This window comes from Cupressus sempervirens, chromosome 11 (assembly GCF_028749045.1).
Source record: "Cupressus sempervirens isolate cs-2001-9-10 chromosome 11, ASM2874904v1, whole genome shotgun sequence".
Lineage (NCBI taxonomy): Eukaryota > Viridiplantae > Streptophyta > Pinopsida > Cupressales > Cupressaceae > Cupressus > Cupressus sempervirens.
Genome location: NC_143128.1, coordinates 331,779,723 through 331,792,144, shown reverse-complemented (window position 1 = coordinate 331,792,144; position 12,422 = coordinate 331,779,723). Strand labels below are relative to the sequence as shown.

The window sequence follows — 12,422 nt, the reverse complement described above, 5'->3', positions numbered from 1 at the left end:
GAAACTTGAACCTTTAGTTACAATTCAGTACATGTTAGTTAATGTCCAGAAAATTTGTTGCAATTTCAAGTTATTAAGTACCACTTTCCTTACTGTGTATTTCATCATCCAAACATGTTACATTTGTATGTGTTAATAAGCATATAAGCTCTTGTCCATTTGAACATCATTAAAATGATTTTACTAGCTCTTGTCCATTTGAACATATTGAAAATGATTTTACTAGCTCTTTGTCCATTTGGCCATCATGAAAATGATTTTACTCTTGATCAAATTGGTTTCTTGAATATTTTTCTTATTTAGTTTGGAAAAGGTTTACAAATAGCCGTTGGTGCACCTGAGGCTCAGTAATAGGTCATTTATCAATTCTTTCCATTGGATATTGCTCCTAGAAATGGTACTAGTAGCCAAGAGTTAATTAGCAGATAAGATCTTGTTCATTTGAACATCATGAAAAAGATTTCTCTCCTAATCACATTGGTTTCATGATGTTACATTTTATGAATGTTCAGTTCAGTAATTTAACTTGTAATTTGACAATACAATTATAAGGTACATCAACTTATGTTGTTTCCTAGCATCTTATCATATACAGCAACAATGTTTATTCTAACCTTCTTTAACATCCAGGGAGCAGCAATTGATCGTATTTTGGGAGCAATTGTGCATCGGCAATGTATGGCAACACCAATAGATTATGTCCTATGCATCGGTCACTTTTTAAGCAAGGTGTGCATGCTCTCAAAATTGTTAAGAGTTATCAATATGTGGTTTCCATGCAGATATCTATAATCTATGTATCATTAATATTTAAAAGTTATAATTTTTTTTCTTTGAGGAAGGATGATCAATTTTTCTTCCATCCTTTTGTCACATGCAAGGCCTTGTAGGATATACTTTTTCCTTTTTCTTTTCCTTTTGTCTCTCTCACAAGTCATTTGTTCTTTTGCATCAACCCCTCAAAGCACAAATGGACATTTTTTTCCTATATATTTTTTATTCAAATATTAAGGACAAGAATATCTGGACCATGTAACATCTTTCTTGACTTCATTGTCACTTATGCCAATTTTGTAATGCCCGGCCTTGTTTGGTACGAATTTGTGTTTTCATGTCGATTAGAAAGAAACTCATGGCTAGCTAGAAATTGTCCATGCCCAACAAGTAATAGCCTCACACCATAAAGAAGAAACAATGATATAGCATAAAACACACTATGAAAATTGATTTAATGCAATCACAAATTGTCTTAATCTCATGTGAATCAACTCTCACAATATCATCTAGCTTAGGTAAGAATGGGTGCAAGCAATATCTTCTAGAACTCGTGGCTAGGGAAAATTATGCATAAATTGCTCACCAATGAATCACCAAATTAACTATAAAGAGGATTCAGGTTTTCAATCTCCTTCACAATTTCTTGCAATATAATTTGAACTCCTGCAAACTGCAATTGAAGGAAATCACATGAAGAAAACTCAAATCTGAAAGCACTTTGAAATCCCTGATCAATATTGCAACAAATACAAGCCAGCGTGAATCTTTCACCACCGCAGCTAGTCTTCTCCTAGAGGGATTTCATCCTCATATGGCTGCATTGGACCAAGTTTGAACTCCAGAAACCACTCAGAGTTTGCTTATCATAGGGAAAATTAGCTCTAAAACATCTTATTATAACTCCACCGAGCCTAATGCCCTAATTTATGTATTTCCTGCAATCTTTTGAGTCATGATTTTTCAAAAATTCCATTCTAAGAGATTATATATGATGGTAGATGTTGTCCTTCAATGCTTTATCATTTCATTAAGTAGAACCTAGCTTTCAGTCATCTGGTTGCATTGTCTTGAAAGTTTCCAAAACCTTTTTAATAGTTAACTTATAGATATGTTATGACCACGATATCAATGAATGTATTACATCTACAGCATTAACAAAACCTCATTCTTTTCTTTGATGGATGTTTGCAATTACTTTCATCATCGCTCTGAGGTTTTCGTAGATCTGTACATGTTTTTACATTTGTATGAATGTATACCATGGTTATATCTGTGGGCTGCATCTTGTTAAATATTTTTCATGTCTTCTCAATTTCATCTTGCAGATAATCTTTGCAGAAATATTATGGTCGGTATCACAATCAAAATACATGTGTTGTGATGGGAAACATATACCATTTGTAGAAATTCAGTTACGGTGGCCTTTTTATTATTGTGCATCATTATGTTGAACTTGTTGAAATCATAGCGAATGAGTCCATGTTCAGCCATGGGAATAATCGACCTGGGACAATTCCTCTTTAGAGGCATTCTGACAAACAATTCATGTGCTCTGTGTACATCTAACTCCAAATGTTCTTTCGCAGCATTCTATCAACAATTCACACACACTGTCTAAGATTGGTCAATCTTATTGTCTTTCAGACTTTCACTATTGGGTAATGGCACGTGTCCTGACATGATTATTTGATTCTCTTATTTTTTTTAAACCTATGCACTATCTTCACAATTCCCATCTGTTATTTACTTGAAGCTCTCGCTCCTTCCGTGCCAACAAGCTATAAAAAGATAATAGTATTGATGGCTTTCTGGTGAAACATAATGTAGATCAAATCTTTGATTGCCAGGGAAACTTTTAAACTCAAATTTCCATGTCGAAATGCTCCGTGCAAGTCCATATCATGATCCAAGGCTCCCATTTTAGTGCAGAAACTATGTGGCACCAATCTAAGGCATTGGGTCAAACAATTCATGTGCATTGATGAATATCAACAAACTTTTGCAAGGTTTTTTAATGTTACCACAGACTGAGTCAACATAGGCAAGTGTTGAAGAATTCAGTTTTAGATATGTCAATTGCATTCAATTGAGAGTTTCTGAAGCTTTTCCAACAAATTTGTCTTATGTATATGCTTCTGTATTTCATTCCACCACCAGCAACCTTTGTGGGTCAAGGGAAAATATTTCTTTAAGGTGTTTCTGTCAAGCATTTTACAGGGCTTGCATATATTTCCACATTTTGCATTCATTTCAATTAGAGCATTCAAAGTGATGACATCACATAGAAACTAGTTCGTAATATGCATCAATGAACTCTCGTGTCCTGTCCCAAATCTCTGAAGCCTGCAAGTCACACTAGCAGTCATATACTTAATCTTTTTTGAATCCAAAGCCCACCTTTCTCAATAATGTTTGAAGGGTTGATCTGTCAATCTATTCTCAGCATATCTTGTGATCATGGCATTCCAAGGAACCGAGTCTCATTCAGGCATTTGTCAAACAGTTATTGCACCTTATCTCTGTTTCTAGATTTTGTGCACATGATAAAATCACCACAGCCCATGGAGTGACATCTCTTTGAAGTATTTTATGAAACATATAAAGTGTATTTATTATAATTACACACTGCATTTTAAAACTGCAAAGGATAAGTGAAGAGTTTGGTTCTGTGGCTATTTTCTTGAGGCAACCTTTCTTTAAAGTTCTCTGTCAAAATAATTTAAGTTCTTTTCTATGGTTTTTCATATTGCATGCATATCGAGCAGCATACCCATTTGAAGATATTTATCTTAATTAGAACTCACTCTTACTCCAAAGCTCCTATTCTAACATAGATGACAGGGACAGTGATGAAACTTGAAAGTTTCTAAAATATTTTCAATAACCTATTATGTGTGTGTGTGTCTATTCTGCAAGTGTTGTAGTCCATGATATCACTGTTAGAATATAAAGTCCACCAATATAACTGAGAAAGGGGGGGAAGTGAATCAGTTATCCAACTATTACAACAATTATCAACCTTAATAATCCTTAACCATATGAACAATATAATCAGCAAGCATAACAAGATACTCATACACAATAACACCAGATATGTTAACTAGGGTAACCCTTGATCAGAGGGAAAACCTTGGGGGGGATGGTACCCACAAAATGATGTACTAATATAAATATTCCTTGTTAGATGATGAACCGTGTTAGGAGATTCCAACCCTGTTAGGAGTTGTGCCAACCCTATTAGGAGTTGTAGAAGGCAGATGGACCCACTGTCCAACTCCAAACAACTTCATGGGCAAGACCAATGAACCCACTGTCCAAATGATCTTTGTATTATTCTGTAATGACCCCTTGTTAAGGATATCTCGAAATCCTTCAATTTATTATACTTGCACTATTTGATATTAATAGTTGCATTAGGTAATACAGATTATACCCAACATTGCTCTATTATCTCTGATTCAATCAATATATATCTAATTTCAATATTATAATCAACATATATGGTCCAATTCCTTTATTGTTTCTTCCTAATGAAGAGTGTCCAATTTTATACTTTCTTACTAATACTCTTATCAATTTGATGTCATGGAGTTTATCTAATTGCTTATTTGAATTCACTGTGAGATGGTGTTATACTAATGGTTGGTTGGTTAATATTTTTTTTTTTAAGTCTGATATATAAAAAATATGACTTTCTATCTAGATCCGGTAAGACTTTCAGATTTGTATGAATGATCGCCCGATACACTTGTTTAATAGTGGTTTTATAAAACCTTCCGATTAGAACACTATGATCCCCTTCTCATCCCTTGTTTGTCCTGTTTATCAATAACATTTAATTTCAGAATGTCCTTGTGATTCTCTTTCAGGACTTTTAAGCTCTTAATCTATTTTAGTCACAGAGAATTTGTATTATGCTCTTGACTTAATGATGTTGTCCTTTGTATTCATAGTCTCTTTCAATTAGTGTGTAGATATCTAATCCGTTTGTTGGTGGCTCTAATTATTCAAGTATGAAATCCAGTTATATCGGACATATATCTGTTGGAATGTCTGGCCTTTTTCACTAATTGATGTCCTTAATGAAATTATGTGCTCCTTGTAAGATTGTTGGCAGTAATGTCAGATGGTCAAGTCGTAGTCTGCAACTTCCTTTGCAGTTGTTTTGAGTATCCTCCACCATATTTACTGGACATTATGTCCAATCCTTTCCCTTGTCTTTCCTTAGGCGTAGTGATTGTCGATAGTAAAGGATGCTGATGAGGATATTAGATATATTGGCTGGGTCACTTTGCTAACAGGCCATTATAAAGTATTCTCTTCCTCTTATTTGCTGTTAACCTAGAACCCTTCTTCGTTGGTCTTCTTTGGCGGTGTCTTGATCCGATCCAATCCTCCCTCCACTTACTTTCTTATTTATTTATTTATTCCTTTTGATGCCCCCCCCCCTCCCTTCCCAATTTCAAATCTCCTTAAAATATCTCTAAAATCCAACAATTGTATCTGGTGGATAGACACGTCTATTGAATGGATGATTAATCTTTAATATTGCACCTTTAGATTAGTTTTAGTATTTCTTGATATATTTTAATGCTTGTTCCCCTCAACTCTTGACCAATAGCTATTGGTCTTTCTTATAAATTTTATTTTTTCTTTATGTATAAAAGTCTACATATTACAATCTGTTCAATTTATATGAAATACTTGATTTAGATAAATAATTCATTATGTTTAGTCATTGGATTTATTTATTTATTAAATGTTATCTTATATATTTATTTTTTATTTTTTATGTTCCAACCATGATAATTGACATTATATTATATTATATTGATTTGATGATAATATAAATTATGTTTATAATTTTTACTTAATATTATTTAGTCTATTATTAATTATCAAAACTTATAAATGTGGGGACATGACATATTCCTTGCAGAATAATTGAAATGAACTCTACTATACTTTCTCTTTATCTGTCCTGTCAACCAGACCTCTGCTCCTTTTGATCTCGATACTAAATCACCAACTTCGCATCCAATAATCCCTTGGATTGCTTACTCGCATTTACCAAAGACTCTTCTCTTGTTTGCACATCTTCATACACATCCAATCCACACTTCACAAAAAGGAAAATAACCCCCTTCTATATCATGTCCTCAAAACAATTTCTTGAGTCGGCCTTGAGGCTTTCCCAATTAATTATAATAGGACCACATTAAGATAATTAATTATTTTGCAATCATACAACACTGTCAGCCCACAATCTTTACAACTTGTGACACGTGTGACTCCAGACCTTGCGCACTTGCTGATGTCATCATCACACTGTCCTCTGTCACTATATAACTTCGCATATCCTGATTCTATCTCTGTTAGGAGATACAATCCAATCATCAGAAACTTCCTATTAGGTACTTTGTCTCTATATTGCTCTCTGCAAATCAAGTACATCTTCTTTATGTCTTCAACTTACTTCATGTGCACTTAACCTCGTCATCAGGACACTGTGTAGAACACGTCTTCAACTGCGCTTGATGTGACTATCAATTCTCTATATGTACGACCATGATCTATGTCTACTACTTTTGCCAGTCTTTACAGACACCATACTATGTTTTCATCAATGACAAACACAGTGATGAATGCAACATGTCAATCATGCTACATGCTCTCCAATGCTTAGGATACTCCCTCAAAGGAATATCATCAGCATTCATGCTAACAATCACATCTTGCATGCATGCACACCAGAGCATTGCCATCTATCTTCTAACAAGAATATCCATTCCAATGTGTGTCGATAGATGTCTAGAGCTTGTTTCAAGAATTTCTTCATCTAGCATGAACCAAGAACATGCTAGTGCAAGATTCCATGTAGTTCGGCCTTATGTTTGCTAGTTGCAACTGATTCTTGAAATGAGTCTCAAAAATGAAGGTTACAAGTGCTTGACTTTTGAGCATTCTTAAGAAAGTTCTCAATTCTTTCCTTTTGAGCAATCATAACCTTTGGGTTTTGGTTACTCAGTTTATGAGCATTAAAAGCAATTTTGGTTTTGTTTGCTCAATTATTGAGCATTCATAACTTTCAATTAGTTATGTTTGCTCATATTTTAAGCATTTACAACCTCTTTATGGTTATGTATGCTCATTTTTGAGCACTCAAAAACCAATTTGGTTTTGACTGCTCAAGTTTTGAGCATCTCCAACCCTTCTTGAGCATTTTAAACAAGAGAGATTACTTTAAGGAGTTTTCCACCGTTTTTCACAAAAATAGGCTCGTTTCGAAGTTGAGGATTTCAGGAACATTTAATAATTAAAATTGTTCTAAAAAGTAAATAACTATTTAGTAACAATTAAAAGCATGAGCTCATATAGTTTGGTGAAAAGGACTAGAATCAAAATTTTGAAAATTGGATGTGCAGCAAACAGGGCAACACAATATCGGCTATTTATTAATAAAATTAAGATTGTCTTACCACACAGTGGACCAGAAATCATTGTCAATGATCGTTTGTTTGATGGCTTTTCCTTTAGTAAAGCTTGAAGTAGGCCATCCATTCAAGTCTGAAGTCGCCATCATAAACTGTAGAGACTCATGCACTTTAAATTGTCCACCCCTGAATTTTTTTTTGAAAGTATGTTGGCAATTTTGTATAACAATTGAAAGTTGTTTTCTGTTTGGCACTTTCAGAATTCACTCAAGTTGAACATCCACAAGCATGCTATGCCCGTGACATAATATAGAAAGCAATGAGCTGATAACAGCTAATCTTCATTCAATCGTCATTAGCTCATTCAGAGATATTGCAAACCAGACTTAAATCATATTGCAGACCTGTTAGAGTTTCCAAACATGAAAGATAACACTCACAAGTTAGACTAGCATTAACTAGGTGTCCAAGTATGACAAGTGAAATTTATGAGAATAATACTATATGATTTCAAACGGCACCAAGTCAGCTCCAGCACTCTCTGTTCACAATTAGCAATATTAAATTTCAATGTCGACCACTTGCCTATGTGTAGAAGGGAGATTTAATTTGACACCTGTCTAGAGGATGATTTGCATAGAAACTTCAGTTTTTAGTTTTACCAATTGCAATATTTGAATACTAAAAAGATGGCACTGAACAATGAGGAGTGCAATGGAATAGTGTTCCATGGGACAGCATTTTAGCCCAACCTCTTCTATGACTGTTTTTGAAAAAAATGTTTCTTTTTGTTGGGGACTAGCTATGCCCAAGATGGTCAAGGGACATCACAAAAATGCACAAAAAGCCCTTGAGTACTCATGAGCTAGGTGGTCAGGCATTTTACTCACCCAATAACTCGCTGACTAGTTTTTTGTAAATCTTGCAACAAGTTTTTTCTATTTTTTTATTGAAAAAATTGCAATATTTTGGTTAATAATCATCCATTCTTGCTTGTAGTGAAAAACTCACGATGATTTCTTGCTAACAATTTAAAAAAACATGATTTTCACATGTGAATGGAAACATGGTGGACAATGTAACAAGGGGATTGTCAATGACAATTTGTATGGTTTCAAGGACCATAATTTGGGCTTGGTGACAAGGGCTTCTTCCCTTAATCCTGCAAGCTCTGCATGTTCACCCCTTTTGTGGGTCATGCTTATTTCCTTTAGATCCTCACGAGAGGCACTGCCACTGAATCCCATTAGGATCTACACTTCCAAATCCCCATTAGTTATTGGGATTTCTTATTAATTAGAAATTTGATTACTAGGAGAAGATGACAAGGACTTGGGACATAACTCTTGAGAGTGCTATCTTAAAAAAATGTTATCCCACAAGCTGCAAAAAACCCCTTTAGATCAGGCAACTTCTACATTTGACATGGCTAATGGAAGTGGCATTGTAACCCATTTAGAGGTTGAACTCATTTTTTGGTCTATATGTATTAAATTATAGTTTTTAATTTATATATGATGAAAATCCATAATGTGCAGGCAAAACCCTATAACACAATGGTAGGTTGTGAACCTCTCATTTGGGAGGTCTTGGGTTCAAGTCTACTCAAACTTAATATATAATAATAATTAATTTTGACAAATAATAATTCTAAATAAATATTAGATACTCAAGGCTTCGGCCTATTATCTACAAAAAAAACCATGATATGTTTATAAAAAATTAAAGTGTGATTTTGAAAAATATTTTTAAAATTTTACATATTTTAAAAGAATCTTAAATTTCCGAGTCTTAAGTTCAATTTTTTTAAGGATTGCTGAGTTATTGCTGAGACTGAGTTTTTTAACCGTGAATGAAAATGTCCTTATCTATCCTGGGGATGGCAGGCTCTCCCCTTCCATTTTCTGGGTTGTCCTCAATGTTTTTACAAAAAAAATGGGGATAGTCCAAGGATGTTCCCTAGGTATCCCCACATTCCTAAAATGTTCTAGGACACCCCTAGAAGTGTTGGGGATGCATATATGAGTTTCCTTGGTATACTGTGTTTCATAGGTTTTTTCATCCACTTTTTGTTCCAATACAATGTTTTAAAACGATTCTTCTATCCATTTCAAATTTGGTTGAAGTTTTTCATTTTTCTTATTAACTGTCACCAATTCCTCCGAGAAATCCTTTTAGCACATCAAATTTTCATTTTTTTACCAGCCAACTTGTTGATCCCAGATCTAAGAGCTGTCTTCCTAGTAAGTGGATCACAAGCAAGAGCTAGGAAAGGTGAGGTACCCTGAAAAATTCTAGTGCAACATAGAATTAATGCATCTTCAATTAAAGGATAACAACAATCTATGAATTGGTTGGACAAGATTCTTTTTGCTTCTTGCTTCAAAGAAATGGAATGCAGAGAGAGGACGATAGCAGTATATGATTGAGATAATGTTGAATTGGTCGCTCTGTTACCTTTTCCTTTTTTTGGAAATAAACAGGAAATTTGAGCTTTTAAAATTGCACATAATTAATTTTTTTCATAAAGAGAACATACAATATTTTTTTAACAATATAGTGATTTATGTTCAGATTTTTAAAAATGACTTCAACAACTTACATACTTGAACTACAAGAAACATTTAGATAATAGGAAAGTGCTTGCGGAGTCAATGGTGGGAATACCTTTCTTTGTGATTACAGGTACACAGATCTTTCATGTTGGCAACAATTGATGTAACACAAAGAATGGTAGTGATTGAATTCACAAGCTTGTCTCCTCTACAACAAGAATTGCCATACATCCTTACTCAAAAGGCAAGGACAGCAATATATTCTTCAGTATACGCACAAGTTAGATGAGATCACATTCGCTCCATTGAGACATGTGAATTGATATATGCATGCAACTCTTCCACAATTCTTTCTTAACAGTGTGGGCTTGGCTGATCAAGTATGGTGCTTGTCAAGTTGGGTGAACTACAAAATCTAACAACAAATATTCACCTTACAACTTTCTTATCTACCTTAGAGAGGGTTTACCCATATCAAACATTTTATGGAACTAGATAAATGGCCTTAACCTCATGAAATGAATCATCACCATATATTGCTCTGCAATTCAAGACATTTGTGCCATATTCTCTTATGATAAATCTTTTGCACCTTATACGACTCGACATATCTTCTTTCCATTCTTCTACACTCTAATGGAATGAAATTACTGTCTTCTTCTCGCAATTTCTTCTGTAACAAGAAGTTTTTGATACCAATCTTTGAAACTGGGGAGCTTGAATAGATTACATATGCAGATAGATATGTCTCCAAGATGTATGACACTCCATAACAAATGTTTTGGAGTGATTAAACTGAGTTCATATTTTTGATGCTTGCCTTTAAAATTACTAAACTTTCCTTCTTTGGCCATTCCATGCGCAAATTGTCACGTGTAAAATTATATTTAGAATCATATTGTTGGTTGTATTCAATTTGCTTGTGATCAATGTCCTTTTACTTTATTCTTGCTGCCTACTAATTATTGGATTAACTGCTTTTTAACATATTTAATTCACAGGATAAGGAGATATACAATTTTTTTGAACCTGAACTACCATTTGAGAAAGAAGGGAATGGAGTGATTCAGGAAGAAAGAAGTCAGCCAAACAAAAGAGACACTAACTCTATATTAGAAGATACAAATCATACTGAAACTGGAAATGGAGCCCTTGGTTGGCAAGATGGATCATCTGTATTGGATTTGAAAGGGGAGAATTATTTTTCATGTGCAGTTGGACGTAAACGATCAAATGCACGCTACTCTCTTACATCATCAGAGGAAGTGGTTTCTTTTTTGACATCCCTTGTTAGTAAAACCCATTTACAGCCTACCGAGGCTCTTGAAAATGGTGTGCATAATCTTTACCCCTTCTAGTGTTTCTTTTACCATATAATGTGAGAGGTATTTAGCACAATAACATATAACTGCAGCAGAGTTCTTGAATGAATGTAGGAAGAGAATTTAGTGATGTCAATGAGAGAGCGACCTAGTGGACCAAAAGCCACAACATTAACACCTTTTCATATTTATTTCTATTTGGGCTCATAAAATTTTGTGATAGTTATGGTTATATTTTGTTATTTGTTTCACAATGTCTCTTGGTTACTAATCATAACTCAAAATTGTAATGTATGTTTACAAAAGAATTAGAAATTCTATAAAATTAGGAGTAAAGATACCATCTATGCATGATGTTACCACACTTAAATGTAGACATCTCTCTTTTCCTCCCCAACCCACGCTCTATTATTATTTATCAAACTTGAGACATTTATTTCTGATTTTGAATATTTATGAATTTCAATACAAGTTACCATTTATTTATCTAGTTTAATTTGCACTCACTACATTCCACTGAATTAAATTGATGACAAACCAAAAAAATCCTTTTCAATATTGAAAAATAATCCACAAGCATTGTATTATCATTATCATATTAAAAAATCTAAACCTCAATTCATGCACGTAGTGACAAATTAAAATCAAATAAATCTTTCAATACGTAAAATTAGTTCTTCAAGTAAAATAAGTGTGTGTGTGTGTGTGTGTGTGTGTGTGTGTGTGTGTGAGAGAGAGAGAGAGAGAGAGAGAGAGAGTAGGGGTTTAATGTTCGCAAGGTTTGAAACAATAAGGGGTTCATCACTTTGAATTCTGAATTAAATTCATTGTTTTTAGCAGAAATACTGATCTTCACTGCTTTTTATCAGAAGATGACTTCCATCCCAATTCGCTCATTCTTATATGACCACGTTAGATTTTACCCACTCTACCTAGTACCGTCCTTTTCGAATCGAATTTTATTGATAGGGCCTAAGGAAACTGGACGATCCTACTTGGCTAAAAATTTGGCAGCATATTCTTATTTACCTTTAATAAGAACATCTCCTAAAAGTTTTTTGAGGCAGCAAAAACTTCTGTCTCACTATGAATTCGAGTATACATCTTCAGCTAAACAATCATACCTTGAGCATGAAAATATCCTTAGGTCTCTCGGTTGGTCAAACAGGCCAAAAGACGTAGCTGAGGAGGAGTACTATGATAAAAAACCTCATAAGCTTTTCTATGATCGATTTTTTAATCCTAACCCTCCAGAGTATTTTGCGAGAAGAGTAATCCAATTCATATTTGCACTCAAATTGGCAAAATTGATGTCTCCTTGCGTCATATGGATT

At 34.1% G+C, this 12,422-nt stretch overlaps 1 protein-coding gene across 2 annotated transcripts in view; it reads left to right on the top strand.

Annotated features, from left to right (window-relative positions):
• LOC149529437 (alpha,alpha-trehalose-phosphate synthase [UDP-forming] 1-like) overlaps window positions 1-11,342 on the top strand; it is a 230,767-nt gene extending 219,425 nt beyond the window's left edge. For both annotated transcript variants that reach the window (XM_089807954.1, XM_089807955.1), the window contains 2 exons: window positions 631-729; window positions 10,768-11,342. In XM_089807954.1, the coding sequence (XP_089664080.1) occupies window positions 631-729; window positions 10,768-11,124 (456 nt within the window). In that variant the 3' untranslated portion in view covers window positions 11,125-11,342. The remainder of the gene's footprint in view (window positions 1-630; window positions 730-10,767) is intronic.
• Window positions 11,343-12,422: the final 1,080 nt, after the last annotated feature.